This window comes from Pithys albifrons, chromosome 25, assembly GCF_047495875.1.
Source record: "Pithys albifrons albifrons isolate INPA30051 chromosome 25, PitAlb_v1, whole genome shotgun sequence".
NCBI lineage: Eukaryota > Metazoa > Chordata > Aves > Passeriformes > Thamnophilidae > Pithys > Pithys albifrons.
The window spans coordinates 5,247,550-5,268,610 of NC_092482.1; the positions used below are offsets into that span (position 1 = coordinate 5,247,550).

General features: G+C 50.3%; 1 protein-coding gene across 2 annotated transcripts in view; it reads right to left on the reverse strand.

The window, feature by feature from the left end:
* The window catches only part of GPATCH8 (G-patch domain containing 8), a 69,762-nt gene that overhangs the window by 7,290 nt on the left and 41,411 nt on the right, over positions 1 to 21,061 (reverse strand). Inside the window, exons 1-4 of one of the 2 annotated variants that reach the window (XM_071577677.1) lie at positions 17,304 to 17,348; positions 15,323 to 15,390; positions 14,467 to 14,553; positions 8,852 to 8,995 (exon numbers count right to left, since the gene is read on the reverse strand). In XM_071577677.1, coding sequence (XP_071433778.1) covers positions 8,852 to 8,995; positions 14,467 to 14,553; positions 15,323 to 15,349 — 258 coding nt within the window. In that variant the 5' untranslated portion in view covers positions 15,350 to 15,390; positions 17,304 to 17,348. Of the gene's footprint in view, positions 1 to 8,851; positions 8,996 to 14,466; positions 14,554 to 15,322; positions 15,391 to 17,303; positions 17,349 to 21,061 lie in introns of those variants that run through there. The other variant, XM_071577676.1, reaches the window with a different exon arrangement.

Genomic DNA, 21,061 nt, shown 5'->3' on the forward strand with positions numbered 1-21,061 from the left:
ACAGGAGGGATTAGCTGGTGCCAGAGTTACCCAGGAATGACATCTGACAAAAGCAATGTACCAATTACATTGGAGAAGGAGCCAAAAATCCCATGCAAAGGATTCCGTAAGCAAATCAGGGACACAATATACACCACAACCAGTTACTTGTTTTCCTGACAGTAGTTCTGAGATGGTCTCCCAAGAAACAAACTACTCTAAATGCAGGAAGGGTCTCTTGGGGTTGAGTACTTTGGGGGGCAGAAGCACCGAGTTCCCCAGGAATCTTATCATGAGGGAATAAACCCAATCCCAAGGATTTCAAACACCCTGACAACACTAAGGAAGCCCAGGTAGCCAATTCTAATAGAAAATAAACAGCCAAGACTTCAAAACATTTTGGAAAGTTCTTGTCTTGGAGCACCAGAAGAGGCTGCTGGTTTTCCTTAGAATATATGTGAATATTCACAACATTTTTTAAGGTGCTTTACAGAAGCTGAAGTAACAGAAAGCAGCAAAGACAGACCTCCATCAACCTAAAGGGACTCATTGTTCTTTTTTAGTGCACAATTCAAACCCTTTCAAAAGGTCCAATTCCAGAATGCATCCTGTACTCGGCTTTGGAAAGAAGTTTCATGTTTTTCAGGCATTTCAGGCAGGGCCTGAGAGACTGATGGGACTCTGAGCAGGAGTCACTTTGGAACAATCCTCGTACAGGATGTACAAATCACTGGTGAATTCTAAATACCTCTGGCTGGCTGACTCTGCCTCTTTCCTGGAGCAGAGTCAGCCTGCCACACACAGAAACAGTGGATCTGGAAACCAACCCAAAGCTCAAATTAGAGGAATTAAGCTGGCCCAATGTAAAGAGAACATTGCTTTGTGAAAAAGGGGAAGATCGGACAAGACAGAGGATTCTCTTACCTAATTGTATTTACTAAATGTGGTTGAGTGCTACCAAAATCAGAGGGGAAGACACACAAAGAAGATACAGCTACAGACACCAGTAGAAAGAAACTCACTCTTGTGATCTGGGCTCCAAAATTAGAAGGGTTTGCTTTCAATACATCAGCTGAAAACGTCACATCACAAAGAAAAAAAGAAAGTAAAAATATAACAAGAGTGGAAGAGAGAAAAAAAAATATAAGCAAGCATTACTAGAGAGCTGTGGGTGTGTGGTGGCAGCTACTCTACAGAGCAGGAGCAGAGCCAGAGGAGCTACAGGACCAGCTGGGGGTCTGGAGAGGGACACACAGACACGGACACCACGGACACAGCAATGATCCCACCTGGAACAGCAGAGCTACTTTCACCAGGACAAGTAAAGGGCTCAAGGGTTTTGTGGTGTATGTTAAATGTTGAAGAGTAATTTTTTTTTTCCAAGAGGGAGGGGGGGAAAAAAAAACCCCAAGTAGATGGACTAAAGCAATTGGGCTTTCCCTGCTGATTTGGACAGCGTGTCTGAAACGCTGTGGGAAGTTACAGCCACCAACAGCTGACAAAACTATTTCATGGGGGCTGTGCCAAGTCTCGAGATCACTCACCCATCTGGAAAAAAATACGACCCAGCTATTTACACCAGACATGAACTGTGACCTTCTCTTTTCAAGAGGAAGGTGCAATGGTGCACTCAGAACTCCCCTCCACCCCCTGATCCCTCCAGGGACACAAACTGGGCTGAGCTGCTGGGATTGATGCAGCTGCCCCCAGGCTCTCCTGCCCTCATTACATTAATGCAAACACAATGAAATGCCCATTTTAAAGTGCTGACCTTTGCATGTGTCTGCTGCCCCAGCACTCAGAAATCAGAGGGGTGAAGCACATGAACTCCCCCAACGCACTGAACTCCACAACACCCACCCAGCACTCCCAGCTGCACCCAAATCTGGGCCCTTTGGGATGCCAAACCCTGACCCCAGTCTTGAGAGTGCTGAGAATCTGTTACTCCTCAAACTGGGGGAAAGTTGGTCTGGTTTTACACAGGACTAAGAGATCTCAAGGCTGAGTTTCTTTTTGTCACACAGGAGTCAGAAGGAAGAAGGGACTTGCTGGGGGAAGTACAGGGTGGAAGAGCTCCACAAATGCACTGTGCCAGCCCCTTGGGAATGTAAAATATGGAATAGAACTCAGCTCAGCTTCCCTGACTGACCTAAAATAACACACCTACCATCAGAAATTACTCCACGTTTGCAAGAGACCTGCCTGGACTGCATTGTCTTCCATAAATGTCTCCTGAGGAGGGGAAGGGGGGAAAACAGGAACCCAGACTGCTCATCTGTAAAAACAACTCAGGAATGAACTCTGAAAACAGCCAGAACTTTCCCAAGTATCCTGTAATGCTCCCCTCACTTACTGTTTAAAGCATGCACCTGAATCCAGTCCCTCACCCACGCCAGGAGTGGAAAACCAGCCGTGCCCACCCTCCTGCCCCAGGCCTGACTGGGGAGAAGCAATTCCAGGGTGAAGGGAGCCCACGGAGCACTGAAATGCCCCTCACACACCCCAGGCCTCAGCCTTCCCAGGAAGTCATCTGAACTAAACAGATATTTAAGCCAGGCTTACACTGAAGAAATTTCCACCTAATCCCAAGGCGAGTATTCATCATTCCAATCCTCCCAAATCTCTGCATTCCATTTGGACTGCACAGTGTGTGGGTGTGAGGGAGGCTGGGTGGCCACAGACCTGCCCCTTCCCCCAGCACAGCAGAGAGAGTTAAACAAGGGTGTAACAGCCACTCCATCCTCTCCCCTCCAAAAGGAGCCCTGGAAAACCTCCTTCCCAGGGTCAATCCTGCCTTTTTGAGTCTCCCCACAGTGCTGAGCAGGACTATGATTTTTCCAACAGGATTAGAGCCACCAACCTGTATTAAATCAAACACAAGCTTCATGCCACTATAAGATTTCAAAATTAGGAGGCATTTTTGGCTCCACAGGCAGTGTGTTTTCTGAGGAAGCAGAAGGTTTATAAGCAGCAATATATTTTCAAACTGTAGGATGATGATGACAATAAAGTCAAGGAATATTTCTCTGCTGGTTTATTGCTTCAGCTGCCAGAAGGGCCACACCAGTAAGGGCAGGGACCAGCACAGCAGGATACAAATCACCAGCACCTACATAAAGTTTCTCCAGATTTTCACAAGCTGGAAGCAGCACTTCACTCCCCCCAGCCCTCCTGTGTTTTATTAATAGCTGCCACCCCCTCAGCTTTGTAACAAAGAAGAGTATTTTAAGTTTGCAGCCTTGCTTCTAACAAAATTATCATCTCTACGTTTCCACAGGAGTGCAAATGGAGCTCCTGAAGAGCAGGTTTGTTATCCAACCTGCAGCTGTGACTGGAGTGCAGCACAAAGAGGCCACAGGGAGGGATTAGCTCCCGATCCCTGCATGGCTCAGGAGGGGCCAAACCAGCCAAATCCACCATCACCTTCCAGTTCTCTGAAAATCAGCTTAAAGCAGCTGCCCTGCAGCATCTCTGGGAAGCTCCAGAGCCCAGCCCAGTGTGGAAATAAAGGGGGGAGAGGAACTGGTGTAACAGGAAAACCACAGAAGCACCACAGAATGTCTTGAGTTGGGAGGGACCCCCAAGGACCACCCAGTCCCACCCCTGGCCCTGCACAGACACCCCAAAACCCCACCATGTGTCTGAGAGTGTTGTTCAAACCCTCCTGGAGCTCTGGCAGCCTTGGGGCCATGAGAAACTCGGCACAAACCCCATTTTGCTGGGGAGGTGGTCCCAGCTGAGACCTCCCCAGTACCCAGTGGGGTGCAGAGCTCTGCAGGACCAGCAGGACAGGGACTTTTCCAGTTAGGGTGTCAAAGCCCTGCAGTATCCCTGAACTGAGGCCCATGGGGAGACATTCCTGGCCTGACACTGCAGAGCAGAAGGAGACCATGTCATTCTCACAACACAAAAGCCTCCTGCCAGACCTGAAGATCTGAGCCTTTCATGCCAAACCTCATCCAGAGGGAATGGTCAGGCCTGATCCACACACAGGGCTGGAGAAAGGAGGCAGCTCCTTTGGCACCAGAGCCAAGTCCTCCCCTGCTTTTGTTCTCAAGTCTCTCTGCCAATCCTCATTAAATAAAATAATAATGCACTTCTCATTCCATGCCAGCACATTTCTGGCTTTCTGAACTTCTGATGTCTGCCTGATTCTTTGCCACAAAGACTTCTGGGGGTTAATGACACCATTAGCTAAACAGGAGCTCAAAGGATGGCAACCTTCATTGTTTTCTCCAAGTGAGAACACAAGCCTGGCTTATCTTTGGTAATCAACATTCTCTGCACGCTCATTAATGAAGTGAAAAGGAGCAGAGAGGAAATGGCCTGCAAATGCTGTTTTATTTTATCTTAATTTCCTCCCTGACACCATATTTTGCACTTAAGAAAAAATATGATAATGTGACAGAGATGCCCCAGCAGTGCCCTGCAGGGGCTGGCAACCCCTGGCATCACACTGGAATCACCATGACCAGGCCTTGCACACTGAGGACTGATTTTACTGAGCATTCTCCATGTCTAAGTGCTTGTCATCAGCAAATGAGCAGCTCAACAGGCAAAACTGGGTTAAGAAAAATATTACAGAATGGTTTGGGTTGGAAGAGACCTTAAATCTCATCCAGTGCCACCCCTGCCATGGGCAGGGACACCTCCCACCAGCCCAGGGTGCTCCAAGCCCTGTCCAACCTGGCCTGGGACACTCCCAGGGCTGGGGCAGCCACAGCTTCTCTGGGCACCTATGCCAGGGCCTGCCCACCCTCCCAGCCAGGAATTCCTTCCCAATATCCCATCTATCCCTGCCCCCTGGCAGTGGGAAGCCATTCCCTGTGTCCTGTCCCTCTGGGCCCTGGTCCAAAGTCCCTCTCCAGCCTAATTGGTGGGTTTTTTGAGGGTAAAGCACTTCTGGAACAGAAGAACCTCCTGTGTAACACCAAGGACCTCAGAGATTCTCTCCTCAGCCTCTCCACTCAAGCTGTGCTTGGAGGTCCAAGTTTTTGGAAAGCACAAGTCCAAGTCTCCCCAAAACAGAAAGTTCAGGATTTGGATTTAGAGTCTCCATCAACCCCAGCAGTGCCTGTGTTAGTGATTTTATTGTGCTTTAACAGATCCCTCCCCCTTGGCACGAGAAGCAAAGATGCAGAGAATTGGGGCACAAAGAGAACTGCACATCTACAGTCTCAGTTCTTGGCTCCACCCTCTTTCTCAAAGAACTTTATGGAAATACATTCCCTTTGTCCTTTTACAAAGAGATTCTATGCAGAATTAATCACCTACACCTCCAAAACAACATGCACTTGGGGGGGTGAGGACAAAGCTCCATAAAAGCCTTCCTTTCAGTGCTGGTTCTGTTCTCCCAGGGAACCTGGCAGAGGTTCACACAGGAACACGTTTGTATTTCACAGGGAATGCAGGAGGGGAATGTTTTGATTGTGCTGGGTCAGTGACTCAGTGAACAGCTCAACCCTCAGCAGGGACACGAGCAGGAAAGGAGTGCCTGGGTGGGAGAGTCTGGAGCTTCTTGGCTTGTTAAAAAAACCCACAACAATGAAAGCTGAGGGTAAATCCTGCAGAGCTCACAGCCCAGGTAATTCCAGCCATGCCTCCTGTGCAGCTGCTCCAAGTGCTGGCCCTGCACACCCAGAGCTGCTGACAGGAGGGCACAGACTGGGCACAGCCCCGGGTGGGGGGACCCACACTCACCTTCACACAAACCCAACATCAAGTTTCTATCCTGACATCAAACCCCCAGACCAAATTAAGGGCCCACTCAGATGTCATGCCCTAAAGTCACACTCCCACTGAGACCAGGACTGTGCAAGCTGCCAAGGGGCAGGACAGAAAAGCAGCACAGAAATCACAGCATCACAGACTGGTTTAGGTTGGAAAAGATCTTAAAGCCCACCCAGTGCCATGCCCTGCCATGGGCAGGGACACCTCCCACCAGCCCAGGGTGCTCCAAGCCCTGTCCAGCCAGGCCTGGGACACTCCCAGGGCTACGGTGGCTCCATATTCACCACCCGGGCCCCTCACAAGCTGCAGTTTTCTTTCTACATTTCCCCCCTTTGGCATGTGAATTACTATTAATTATTACTCTGTTGACAGCTGTGACTGGAAGGGCCCTTCATAACCTACCAGGCCTTCAGAGCAAGACCTTACAGCTAAAAAACCCCCACCAACAATCACATCAGCAGCTTTCCAGAGGACAAGAGGTTATGAGGTCCAGTTACAGCCTCTGCCAGCTGCTCACTGAAGGGTCTGTGAGAGAGCTGAGCTCACTGTCCCTCCTGCAGTGCCATCTGCACCCACTCCAGTTGCTTCTAGTGCTCTGGCTCCCCCCAGGAGGGACCAGAGGGGGACCAGAGGGTCACAGGCCTTTGAAACAGCTGCACTTATCAACTATCAACTTCATTACAAAAACCTGGAGCAAACATTGCACACCTCCCACAGGATGGTCAAAATAGAGACTGAAACTGGTTTGTGATAATAAATGGAAGGTTGTTTTCCCAGGGAAGGAAATTCTGCCTTTTTGGGTGGAAACTCAGTGTTGAGGTTGATTCAGGTGTAGCCAAATGGCTCTGCAAAACCAGGACAGTCAGGAAAAAATGAGAATAAACCTCCCCTTTAATTGTTTGGTGTTGACACAATTTTGGTGGGTCCAAAATGTATCCGGTTGGGATCAATACACTTACCCATCATCCCTGTTTGGCAATAATCCTGAGTTCCTTCCTGGAATACAAGACAGTGTCTTTGTAACTGGGGAGTGGAAAGGGATCTGAGGATGAACATTATTCACAGGGACAGCCTGTGGCTCGCTGCACCACAGAGGGGGAAGCAAACACTTCAACGTCAGGGGATGTGGAACTAAAAATACTTGAAAGCAAAAATGATCCTGGGGAAAGCGAGCCAAAAAAAAGGGGAAAATGAGCTCTGTTGCCTCAGAAGTGACCACTGAGAAGACAAAATACTGCAGATAACAAATGCCAAGCCAGGTTGCTGCAGCTGCCTAAGACACTGTGACAGCTCATCTTTCCAAGAAAGCCAAATCAGTGGCCTACTTTTGAGATACGTTTTATGTTTCTCTTCAAAAACTTTATGCTCCCCTGTCTGCAATGTTGCCTTCTTGTCCAAAGAAGCAGAATATGAAACAGCTACATGCACATATCTAAAGCACAGCTTTTTTTTGTACTGAGAAACCTTAAAATTTAGACTGGACTGCTGGAAATGAGCCTCCCTTGAGCAGGGGCAAGCACAGAGTGAGATAATGTTTCTCATGCAAATTCATCTTCATTATGTCTCAGGAGTTTCAGGTTCACTCCCTGAGCACAGACCCAACACAGTCACACACATTTCAGCCCCACACAAAGCTGGACAAGCAGTTTTTCCCTAAGCAAAGCAGGATTTCTTCTTTGGCTAATCCCTCTGTAACAAGAAATTAATGTTGGGTGATGCAGTCAGAGTTTGGAGGCTCATTTTCTCCAAAGCCTGCCTGAAGTGACTGCAATGGATGAGCTACCCAAGAGCATCATTCCTTTCAAAATAATCAGCAAGCCCTAAATTCTTGCTGCTGATGAGAAGGTGACCCCACCCTGTGTGTCCACAAGACATTTTTCTCTCAGCTCACTCCTGCTGACAACTCCTTTCACACCAGTGAGGGGTGGTGGCTTCCACAGGTTTGTTTCTTCTTCCTCAGCATCTCCAGCTGCTGCAAAAGCTCTGGGCCTTGCCAGGCTCATGGCAGTCCCCCACTAGTCACTGAGGGTTTGAACAGGAGTTGATGTAATTGCAGGGCATCAGCACACTGAGAATGTGACACAAACAGGTCCTTCCACCTCCCAGAGAAATGCAGGTCATTGCACTCCAGTTCCAGCCAAGCTGGTGGATGGAAACCTTCAGGTGAAGGTCACATCTCTCAGGTGTCACCCCTGTGCCAAAACACCCCTTTGCCCAATACAAAGTGAATGATTTCTGCTGTTAACTCTCCTAAACCAAACTTCACCACAGAACCCAAACTGCCCTGCAGTGAGAATTCCTGCTCAGACTCCCTTAGAGAACCTGCTCTGAATGGTATCATATCCTACACAATACACACACAATCCCACTCTAATGCCATTTTCCTGTCTCTAAGCTGCTGCTCACTGCTGTTCTGCAAGCTCTAGTACTCCTCAGCACATCCTCAACGAGGTACCAGCATTTTAATGACTGTGTTGTTAGAATTTATGACTGGGAACATGCAAACCCTCCTCTGAGCCCAGTGCTGCTGTTTGCTGGGCAGTTACATCTCATTTAGCAGCTTAAGTGGCCCAGCAGACCAGGCTAACACGTGAACTTGTATAATTTCCTGTGTGAAGCACCCTGTGAACACTCCAGCACATCCCTACCCTGGGAACAAAGCCAGCTCCACACAGACTCCTGAGGGTTACAGCATTTGGGAAGTGCTCCTTTTTCAGGATTCCTTTGACACAGCCCATTATTTCCTGGTCTGTTTTCAGTGACTCGACAGAACACAGACTGAAGGACTAACACACTCACACAAGGTGTATCACCACTCCCCAGAGCTGTGCTGTGCTTACAGCAAACTGGGAGCCATCCACATCCATGTTCTATTCCCAGTTTAACACAGCCCATTCCTGCCCGTGGCTCTGTCAGAACTGGAGATCCTTCATGCCAATCATGGACTGGGGGTTGGGGTTTTTTGTTGTTTTGCATTTTTAAATGAATGCTGGGCATAAAAACCTTACCCAGTGACATAAAACACCTATTCCTGGAGATGGGAGGAAAACAGATACACCAGGGAAATTCCAAGTATTAACCAGAGACAAGACCACCAGGATGAACATCGAGCTGGTGAGCTGTGCTATCAACACTTGGTTACCTGTTTGTGAGCATGGTCATAAGAGTTTATGTGGTTGTCAAACTCCTGGTGCTTCTGGTACTGCTTGTCACAGAGTTCACAGTAGAAGTTTGCTCTGAGGTCTTCCAAAGCCTTGGCAATGGCCTTTTCCTTATCAACATAATCCTGAAAAATTAACAGAGAAAAGCTTCTGTCAAATGTCCTGTAAAACACACTGGAAGATGAGGAGTTAGTCCTTTAAGGAAAAACAGTGCTAAGAAAAACCTGGTGTACAGATGATGATATTTATTACAGAGTTATTACAGTTGGCAAAGCCCTGCCAGCCCCTGGAGCCCACCCTGTGCCCAATGCCCACTTTGGAAAAGCCCTCCCAGCCCCTGCAGCCCACCCTGTGCCTGATGACCACCTTGGCAAAGCCCTCCCAGCCCCTGGAGCCCACCCTGTGCCCAATGTCCACCTTGGCAAAGCCCTGCCAGCCCCTGGAGCCCACCCTGTGCCCAATGCCCACCTTGGCAAAGCCCTGCCAGCCCATGGAGCCCACCCTGTGCCCGATGCCCACCTTGGCAAAGCCCTCCCAGCCCATGGAGCCCACCCTGTGCCCGATGCCCACCTTGGCAAAGCCCTGCCAGCCCCTGCAGCCCACCCTGTGCCCAATGCCCACCTTGGCAAAGCCCTCCCAGCCCCTGCAGCCCACCCTGTGCCTGATGACCACCTTGGCAAAGCCCTCCCAACCCATGGAGCCCACCCTGTGCCCCATGCTCACCTTGTCCCCAGCCCAGAGCACTGAGTGCCACGGCCAGTCCTGCCTTGGGCACCTCCAGGGCTGGGCACTCCAAACGTCCCTGGGCAGCCCTTTCCAGTGCCAGATCACCCTTTCCATGCAGAAATTCCTGCTGCTGTGCCCCGTGCCCCTGCCCTGGGCCAGCCTCAGGCTGTGCCCTCTCCTCCCATCCCTGTGCCCTGGAGCAGAACCCAAATCCCCTCCTTGGCTCCATCAGGGATTGCAGAGCCAGAAGGTCCCCCCTGAGCCTCCTTTTCTCCAGGCTGAGCCCCACCCAGCTCCCTCAGCCCCTCCTGCTGCTCCAGCCCCTTCCCAGCTCCAGACACTCTCCAGACCCTCAATGTCCTTCTTGTCATGAGGGGCCAAAAATTGAACCCAGGATTCGAGGTGTGGCCTCAGCAGTGCCAGCACAGGGTCTGGTACCATGGCTGGTACAGGGCAGGTGTCATTGGCATCTTGCCCATCTGGGCACATCTGGGCTAACGTCCAGCCACTGTCACCAGCACCCTCAGGTCCCTTTCCAGCCACTCTTCCCTCACTCTGGAGCACTTCATGGGGTTGTTGTGACCCAAGAGCAGACCTGGCACTTCAGCTTGTTAAGCCCAGCTCATTAAGCCGAGCCAGTCCTTACAAATCCACAGGTGTGATTCCAGGACTTTGCAAGGCCAACAACTCTGTTTCTCACACACATCATCACCCACTCAGAGCACAGAGATCACAAAAACAGCCAGAAAAAAGGCCTGCAGGGCTGGCAGGGAGGCAGCTGTGCCTCAGGAGAGCCTGTGGATTGTCTGTGCTCCAGGGACAGGCTCAGAGCCTGCAGCTCACCCACAGACACACATCAAACCCAGGAGGATCCCTGCCCTGGAACACAACCTGAGAACTTCCCATGCTGCTGCTCCCCCCATTTCGAGTGCCCACAGCTGCCTGCTAGATCTTGGTTGGTGTGCCTGAACTGAGCAGGGAGGAATGCAGCTCCAGCTGGGAGTCCCTGCTCACCCACCCCACCCCAGCACAGCGGATTCCCAGTCACTGAAACCCTCCCAGGAGCAGAGCTGTCCCTCAGGATGGTCCCAAACACAGTGATCACACTGCCAGTGGGCACAGGGAGCTCCATTTCATGAAGAGAGGGAGGGAAACCACCTTGGAGGCTGCAGACAGGATTTGCTTCCTTATAACTCAACATCTTTGTAGGTGGAAAACCACTCCAGGCTGAGGTGGTGTCTGGAGGGACAACAGTCATAGAATCACAGAATGGATTGGGTTGGAAAGGACCTCCCAGATTATCAAGTCCAACCCTTGGTCCAACTCCAGTCCCTTTACCAGATCATGGCACTCAGTGCCACGGCCAAGCTCAGCTGAAAAACCTCCAGGGATGGGGAATCCACCCCCTCTCTGGGCAGCCCATTCCAATCCCTGAGCACTCTCTCTGCAAAGAATTTCTTTCTCATCTCCAACTTCAATTTCCCCTGGCAGAGCTTGAGCCCATCGTGCCCCCTTGTCCTATTGCTGCCTGGTCTTTAAACCCTTAAGTGTCTTTTCTCTAATGTCAGGCTGGTTTTTTTATATACTTCTCTTTATTCCAGTTGAAGTGCCTGTGGTAAATGTCTGTTTGGGATGTGCTGCCACAGTTGGCTTTGGGATGCAGCTTTTGCTGCTGGTTTGAGTCAGGAGCAGTGTAAGAGCTTCCACCCCATCATTGCAAACCCACCCCAGGTGTGCAGGGTGGGGATGTGTTATTAATTCTGCTGGTGGGGCTGTGGTGGAGCCAGCCTGGCAGGGGGGGGTGGCAGCTTTGCCCTGGGGCTGAGGGGCCTTCTGGAGCCCCCCAGGAGTGTGTGGGCTGGGGCTGTGCCCTGGGGACAGGGCTGGGCAGCAGCTCAGGCTCCTCCCAGCACCTGGAGTTCCACCAGCCTGACATTAGAGAAAAGGCACTTAAGGGTTTAAAGAGCAACAGGACAAGGCAACAGGACAAGGGGGCACGATGGGCTCAAGCTCTGCCAGGGGAAATTGGAGATGAGAAAGAAATTCTTTGCAGAGAGAGTGCTCAGGGATTGGAATGGGCTGCCCAGAGAGGGGGTGGATTCCCCATCCCTGGAGGTTTTTCAGCTGAGCTTGGCCGTGGCACTGAGTGCCATGATCTGGTAAAGGGACTGGAGTTGGACCAAGGGTTGGACTTGATGATCTCAGAGGTCTTTTCCAACCCAATCCATTCTATGATTCTGTCATTCTATGGATGTGGCACTGAGTGAGAATCCACCACATCTTGATCCAATCCCACTGTGATCACCAGCCCAGGGCACTCCGTGCCCTGGGCTGGTGATCACAGTAGGGTTGGATCAAGGGTTGGACTTGATGATCTCGGAGGTCTTTTCCAACCCAATCCATTCTAGGATTCTGTGAAGAGTTTTCATCTTCAATACCAACTTGTCATGGGGAGCTTCCCTGCATAGCAGGAGGAGGCAGCAAACATTTAAGAAAGATAAACTGTGAGAGACTTTTCTTCTTTTAATTTCAGATCTTTCTAAGGCATTATGGTTTATCTCTCAGTTAGCACACCAAAATTGCATTAAAAGAACATTACTGAGCATGTTTTATGTTGTGCAAAATTTAGGTAAAAAATTTCAACACCCAGAGAGGGGAAAAAATATGTGAGAAATTCCTGTGTTAATGTTTGGGGTTGTTTCCAATTTAAAGCACTGTTCACCTTCTAAATAAAAGAGATGTATCACAACTTCCTGCTTTCATCTATTACCAGATGCCCTTGTTAAGAAGAAAAAAGAAAAAAAAAATCAACAAATCTGGAGGTTTGAGCCTGCAGCAGATCCCCAGGAAGACAAGAAAGGAAAACAGAGCAGCGTGAGCTCCACAGAACACGGAGCTTTAACGCTGCTCTGAATCCCAGAACAAGCTCCTGCACCACGTGTAGGTTTTTCTGAGCAAGCATCCTGTGGCTAAACAATGAAACCCAGCCATCTGAGTGCTCAGAATCCACACAAAAGGAGGGAATTAAAGAACATTTACGGCTTGCTTCTTGGCTGCAGAGTTATCCCCCATTCCTTTGAGGCTCCCTGAATGGCTAATCAGGATGCACAGTTACATAATGGACTCCTGGGGAGCGATGCAGAAATAAGGACTGCAGAGATTTTTCACAGATTAATACCCAAATGCAAGGGGTGAGGATGAAGCATGATAATAAATACCCACTGGAGCTGGGAGAGTCTGCTGCTGCTCCAGAGCTCCTGGAAAAAATCCCTGCTGGGTAAAGGCAGGAGAAGTGTCTCAGAGCAGCACACGTTCATCTGTGCTTGAAAAGATTATTGCAAACCTCGGAACTTCACAATCCTAAAACAGTTTGGGTTGAAAGGGGCATTAAAGCCCACCCAGTGCCACCCCTGCCATGGGCAGGGACACCTCCCACCAGCCCAGGCTGCTCCAAGCCCTGTCCAACCTGGCTGACACTCCCAGGGCTGGGGCAGCCACAGCTTCTCTGGGCACCTGTGCCAGGGCCTGCCCACCCTCCCAGACAGGAATTCCTTCCCCATATCCCATCTGTCCTTGCCCTCTGGCAGTGGGAAGCCATTCCCTGTGTCCTGTCCCTCCATCCCTTGTCCCCAGTCCCTCTCCAGCTCTCCTGGAGCCCCTTTGGGCACTGCAAGGGGCTCTCAGGTCTCTGGCTCTAAACCCAGCCTAGAACATCCTCCAACAACTCCATGGAATCACAGGATTCCAGAATGGTTTGGGATGGAAGGAAACTTAAGGATCCCACCCCTGCCATGGGCAGGGACACCTCCCACCAGCCCAGGGTGCTCCAAGTTTATCCAACCTGGCCTGGGACACTCCCAGGGCTGGGGCAGCCACAGCTCCTCTGGGCACCCAAACACCTGCAGTTCACTCACTGAGCAAGTCAAGGGCTCAAAAATACAAAAAAATGAGGAGAAGAGGCCATAAATTTTCATAGCTGAACAAACTGCCTGCAGAATTAACTGTTCAGCTGGGGAAATGGAATTTTAGATTTGCCAAGGTGATGTTTAATTTTAATGGAATTTAAACTACTTTTCCATTATTTCTCAAAGAACTAAAATTTATGCAACTCTGACACTTCATTCAGATGTCTCGGGCTCTTCCTCAGCCCTGCTCCTCCCCAGTCTCAGCACAATTTGACAAGCAGGATTTCCTAACACCTGATGGGCTGGGCAGAGGAAGAGTGGATTAAAGGACCAGCAGAGAACCTGGTTACAGCTAATCCAAGAATGTTCCAGCACATCACACTCAATCCCAACACCACAGCTCATTTTTATCAACCTCTGGCTTACAAAATAACCCCACAGGTTCTGCAAACCCCATGGAAATAAAGAATTTTATATTTTTTTAATGCTGCCTGAGCAATTCTTCCAAAGAGATACAGCCCATTGGTTTCTCCAAGCTGGAGCCATGTCCTACCTTCCCAAATTAAGCAGGATTTATGCAGTAACATCCCAATGCACTGTTCACTCATAACACATCTCCTCCCTCCCAGGCTTTGCACCAACAACGTGGCAGATTGGCTGGAGAACTCTGGGCACAGGGAAGGAATGTCCTGCTTGCCCTAAACCTTCCCAGAGCAGGAGCAAAGCACACAGAGCAAGCCCTGCTGCTGTCCTGGAGCTCCTCAGCATCCAAACACACACCAGTGTTAGTGCCAGGAAGTGAATAACCAGTTGGGTAAAATATAAATCTTCTCAACAACAACAAAACCCAACAACATTTCATTCCTGCCATTACTGCAGCCTAAGGAGAAGAAGCCAGTGCCATCAGGAGAAATCTCTCCCCACCCAGCCCACAGACACTGTGATGCTGATGCCCCTTTCTGTACCTTGTATTTCTGCCTCAGCTCCTCGGTGTCTTCCTTCTCCACCTCCAGCACTCGCCTCCGCTCGGTGGCATCTTCGGCGTAGTCAAGCTTTTATTTAAAAAAAAAAAGAGAAGAGATGCAATTTGTCCCATAAATACTTTGCACTACCCACTGCCAGAATGCACAGCTTAAAAATTATGAGGTTTGGAACAGAATGTTTGCATGTTGTGCTTCATTTCCCCTGTGCAAAATGGGTCACTAATCCCCCCCATGAGGTGGAGGGTCCTGTCCATGCTCAGCTTTGGGGAGGGCAAATCCCAGAGCCCAGAGATTTTGGGGAGCATCCAGACTCCAGAACTCAGGTCTCCATGGAGAAACAGAGGATGAATTTCGAGGAGAAATGTTTTCTTACCATGTTGATTTAAGAGCAGATTGTTCTTTATCTTTGATGCCAAATTTGCACTTTTAAACCCCTTAATTTTGCCTTCCCTCCCCATTCCCAGGAGTGGGGCAGGGGCAGTGGCAGTGGGGGGGGGCAGGGGCAAGGGGCAGGAGGGGCAGGGGCAAGGGGGCAAGGAGAGGGGCAGGGGAGCAGGGAGAGGGGCAGGGGAGCAGGGAGAGGGGCAGGGGAGCAGGGAGAGGGGCAAGGAGTGGGGCAGGGGCAAGGAGAGGGGGCAAGGAGAGGGGCAGGGGGGCAGGGAGAGGGAGCAAGGAGAGGGGCGGGGGGGAGAGGGGGCAAAGGGCAGGGGGCAAGGGGCAGGGAGAGGGCAAGATAGGGGCAGCTGGGGCAGGATAGGGGCAGCTGGGGCAGGATAGGGGCAGCTGGGGCAGGATAGGGGCAGCTGGGGCAGGATAGGGGCAGCTGGGGTGGCCTCACCTCCATCTCCATGCGTCCCATGCCCATGACATCATACTTGACGACGATGGGGATGGGGTCTGTCCTGCCTGGAAGAGGAGCACACAGAGAGGCCGGGTCAGTGCCAGCCCAGCACCACAGGGCGAGGACACATTGGGTTTGGGTGGTTAGAGATCTTGCCTTGGAGTGCAGAGACCAGAAAGCTACAGTGAACCAAACACGAGCCATTCTCACAGCTTACAGCCAAACCTGCCCCCAGCACGCACAGAGGGGTTTCTCAGCACCAGCAACAGTTTTGTGGTTCGTGTTGCCCCATGACCCCCAAAGGCTTCCACGTGGGGCCAGACCTGCTCCTCATCCTCTGACAGGAGCAAAGAGGCTGTTCAATGTGTTTTACTGCTCTGGCTCATCAATGATTGATCAGCACTCCCCTGTAAAGGGTGTGGAAGCCTCTCCCCCCCTCCCTCCCTCCCCCAGGCTTTTGTCCCTCCCTGGGAGCAGGCAATGCCACCTGTCCTTCCTCCTGGCCAGGTGCTCAGACACCTGCTCGCCAGCCCCAGGGCTGCCCTGGCACTGCTGGGCCACCTGTAAGCTGTGAAAAGGACTAGTTGCGAAGAAAATTGACTTTGAACTAATCAAACTATGCTGGAGATTTTATTCTTTTTTAAAAAAACATATCTTTAATCCACTCATAACCAGCCAAACAAAGCAAAATGGGGCAGACAAGCACTTTACTACCACAGCTTTTTTGTTGTTTTTATTTTAAATTATTATTCTTTTTGATTTTTACATCACAACTGGCACTGTTGGTTGTGATGTAACCCACTGAACAAAGTACTTACCTTCTCCAGTGCATACCTTGAGTGAAAAAACAGAATGTTTACTTCCCTTATTATTGCTCTGGTTTGGTGTAAACAACTGTTTTGTTATACACACAGACACAGGTATTATACCTTTGGGCTACAAGATCCACAGGTTTGAATCGTGCCAAAAAGGTTCCATTGCCATCCACATGTGCAGAAGGTTCAAGTCTTTAAAACTGCCTCAGAATACCTGGATAGGTGGGAACTCTTTGCCAGCCTCAGGTCTAATTCCTGCCAAAGCCACTGCCCCAGGGGGGCTTTAGAACCTTAAAGTAGAGGCGTGGGTTTAATTAGAAATAACCCAAAGAAATACATTTAAGGAGCTGCTTTATGGTTGTGTTGCTGTGCCCAGGAGTTTGATGGGCAGGTGTCCATCAGGTCCAGAGTCAGACCACGCTGATCTGGGATGTTTTGGATGGACTTTGCTTTGGGTATGGAGGTTTGACAGCGTTTCTCTCACGCCCAAGGGTATAATACAATAAGCAGTGACTGCAATTTTTAGCAAAAGGACCAAATCAAAGACAGGTTATAAAATGACTTCCTAAGTGCAATATCACTTTGGTACCATCTCAGCCAGGGATTTACTGGTAAGTGGTGAACACAAATGGAATGGCTGGCACCAAGTGCCAACAATTAATTATTCAAATTTTTTCAAGCTTTATTTTTCAGGGTTTTTTTGGTTTGGTTTTTTGTGTTTCTCCAGCAATGGAGATCTTTGGATGCAGCCTCATTGCCCTGGTAAACCCCTGTCTACAAACAGTGCATCAGTACTTTTGCCTTCTAAGGCAGTCAAAGTTTTTTGGGTTGTTTTTTTTCTTTTTTTAATTCAAAATCTATTTGGAAATTGCAGTAGCAAGTGCTAGTGCCCATCGTGTTGGGAGGGGGAAAAAAAAATCAGGTTTGGACAGTATTAGAAATTTATGTTTTAACTGATTTTGGCAGTTCTAACACAAACAGAAACATCCCTTCTTAGCAATACCCTTTAATGAACAAGGATCAGACAAGTGTGCATAAAGAAAGGAAAGGAAAGGAAAATGAAAGACCAAGCAGAAGGATGATGGCTACAACAGAGAAAGTAAAGCCTAACATTGGTGCACTGATGACAAAAGGAGTAATTCAGTCTGAAAATAAAAAATTACCACTGCTAAGTTTACCATCACCACAACAAGTCCAGGATCATAACGCTGTAAAAAAGAAACACCATTTGTTAGGCAGAAACCATGAGGGGCAGAAAATAGGCCGTTTGGCAGCGAGGATGGGTTAAAAAAAATAAAACTAACAGGAGGCCTCTTCTTGCTCACCCTCCACCCCACGACCTGCTCTGCCCTGCGGAACCAGCGGCACTCGGAGCGGCTCCCGGGGGCGCTGGCACAGGCCGGGCTCTGGGCCAGCCCCGCTCCAAAGGGGCTCTGAGGCACAGGGAATCAGGCAGTTGGGAAAGGAGACAGGTCAGGATCTAAAGGAATCACACCCATTCTGGGCCAAGGGAGCTCTGTTTGCAGGCACAAGGAGGATATTCCATGTGAAAAGTGACGCCTTTGTTTTGAACCGAACCATCAGTTCATCACGAGTGAAACTCCCCAGTGTGACATCCAGGGGACAAGTGCAACGTCCAGACGTGGTACAGCAGCAGTGCCAACCCCACACTGACCCCTGGAGCTGGCACAGCTCTGGCCAGCCTCCCTCTGTGTCCAAGGAGAGCCACAGTGGAAGAGAGACAGAGCCACTGTCACCCTCTGGCTGCCGGGGGAACACGGAACGCAGCCAGAGGCGGACACGGGACTTCTCACTTTGGCTCTGTAAGTTCTCCTTTGAAAGAACCTCCTCAGGAGAATTTATCCTACAGCTGGGCATGAAGGAGGGTCTTTCCCAGCATGTAAATGTGGCTCCTGGGGGCTGCCCATGTTCGGGGTTCCTGCTGACTTTGGCACATGGACGTGCTTTGAAGGGAAAATAAGCTTTGAAGGGAAAATAAGCTTTCAAGAAAGGCCCAGAATTCCCACATTTCCTGGCACACCACAGGGCTGCAAGCAGTGCCACATGGACACCTCATCTCCCATGGGATAAATCCTGCACAACACAGAGCTGTGTCCCAGCCCCCTGCACCCCAAAATGTGGATCTTCCTTCTGGAGCAGGTCACAGACTCCTTCACAGCCTGGACACTCTGCACAGGCTGCAGTCCCCAAACCAGAGGGGGTTACAGCATAAAACACTCCCACTCTCAGGGAAAACCTCTGTGGAGAGGACAGAGCAGGAACCCCCAGAGGGATGGGAAAAACAAACAGCTCACACAAGAGTCACACCTTAGAAAACCCAGTGTTGAAGTAAATTAGGTCTGTAATGATTCCCTGGATTCAGAAATGAAATCACACTCCCAACAGACCAGCTGTGCCCCTTTAGGCTTCCCCATTTCTTGGGGAACAGGAAAGTATTCTCCCAGCTTGGGAAAAATGGCTCAGTGCCAAAGAGAGCCCAAGAGGCCCCCCTTCCCAGAGCCCTGCAGGGGAGGAAGCAGGCAGGGAGCACCTGGCCAGGCAGCTCCTCCAAATTCCAGTTCCACAGAGTGACTGGATGTGAGAAACACTTCACCCTTCATGCCATCAACGAATGAATCTTGGGAAAAGAGATAACCCTAATGCTGCAGGGGGGTGGTCTCAGACACAGGTCCCACTGTACACAGAGCACTCAGGGTTCAGGGCCACATTCCAGCTCTGGACAAGGGCTGGCTGCTGCTCTTTGGAATGGGAATGCACCAGCTGGACCTGCCACCTGAGCCTGCCCAGAAACACCAGCGTTGGCAACACCAGCACACACCTGATCTTGGGTTTAAACTGTGAAAACAGAAAACAGTTTTCATTGACAATTTGCAGATTCGGAACTCCCTCCAGCTACAGCATCATGGGGAATAGAATTCCAGAAATATCTGGGTTGGAAGGGACCTCAGAAAGCACCCAGTGCCACCCCTGCCATGGGCCACCTCCCACCAGCCCAGGGTGCTCCAAGCCCTGTCCAACCTGGCCTGGGACACTCCCAGGGCTGGGGCAGCCACAGCTTCTCTGGGCACCTGTGCCAGGGCCTGCCCACCCTCCCAGGGAAGGATCCCACTATCTAATGTAACCTGACCCTGTTTTTAGTTTAAAACATCTCCCTCTTGTCCTACCACAACAGATAAGCTTCTCTATTAAACACATTTCAAAATAAGAGGATGCTCCCACTGAAAAGATGAATCCCTGAAATTATTAACATAATTCAAACAAAGCTATTTCAGTGTGTCCCTCATGCACAGTGTGTAAGCACCACTGAGATAAAGGACCAGCCTTAATCCTGCCTGTTGTGTTGACATCTTCATAGAAATTCCCCCCAGGTACAAGCTTTGTGGGATTTAATCCCAGAGGACTGATTGGTATCACATTCCACACTGGAGGAGAATTTCACAATCGAAGCACCTCTGGAGGACACAAAAACCAGACAGAGGGACGTGATCTTGTTGGGCACAGAGGAGTCCTCCTTATTCCTTATCTTTATGCTACACCAAAACACAGACATGGGAAGACACGCCCTTCTAGGGGGTTTTAATTGCTCCTGGGAAGGGACTGGCACAGAGGGTGGAAGGACAGCTGTGCAGGCAGCCCAGGGCAGCTCCAGGGTCACAGCACTGGGTCTGCCCTGGGGGAGAAGGGCTGGTTTGCTCAGCCAGGACAAACCCCACTGCAGGCTCTGGAAGGGCAACAGGTACCTGGAGCCAGAGAGCAACAACCCCAGGAATCCCCAGGATCCACCTGCAGTCCCACGGGCTGAGGAGTGTGAGACAGGGAGGAGTCCCTGTGCTCACAGAGCAGCTTCACTGCCAAAGATGAGAATTCACAGAATCACAGAATGGATTGGGTTGGAAAAGACCAACAAGATCATCAAGTCCAACCCTTGATCCAACCCTACTGTGATCACCAGCCCAGGGCACAGAGTGCCCTGGGCTGGTGATCACAGTAGGGTTGGATCAAGACATGGTGGATTCTCACTCAGTGCCACATCCATAGAATGACAGAATCATAGAATGGATTGGGTTGGAAAAGACTTCCAAGATCATCAAGTCCAACCCTTGGTCCAACTCCAGTCCCTTTACCAGATCATGGCACTCAGTGCCACAGCCAAGCTCAGCTGAAAAACCTCCAGGGATGGGGAATCCACCCCCTCTCTGGGCAGCCCATTCCAATCCCTGAGCACTCTCTCTGCAAAGAATTTCTTTCTCATCTCCAACTTCAATTTCCCCTGGCAGAGCTTGAGCCCATCGTGCCCCCTTGTCCTATTGCTGAGTGCCTGGGAGAAGAGACCAACCCCCACCTGGCCACAACTTCCCTTCAGGCAGTTCCAGACAGTGCTGAGGTCACCTCTGAGCCTCCTCTTCTCCAGGCACTCTTCTCTCAACACTCCTGGGTCTGTCTGACGTAGCCAGGGTGGGTTGGGCTCTTCCACAAGGGAACAGGGACAGGACAAGAGGAAACAGCCTCATTTTGTGCCTGGGGAGGTTTAGGTTGGGTATTGGGAAAGGGATGTAAAGCCCTGGACAGGCTGCCCAGGGCAGTGGGGGAAGAGCCCATCCCTGGAGGGATTTAAAGCCACGTGGATGTGGCACTTGGGGACAGGGGTTAGTGGTGGCAGTGCTGGGCTCCCTGGGAGGCTGTGACAGCCCAAAATGTGTCACACTAAAAATTCAGACTCCTCATTCAGTACATTAAAAGTAGAGAGGGGAGAAAATCCCCTCATTTCCACTGGTGCACAAGCCTGGGGTGCTCCTCACCAGCTAAAAATGACACCACGTTATCAAACTCAGTCCAATTGCTGCAAAAAGCAAAGAACAAACAAGGGCAACCTTTAATCCTGGTGTCCTTTGGGAATTAG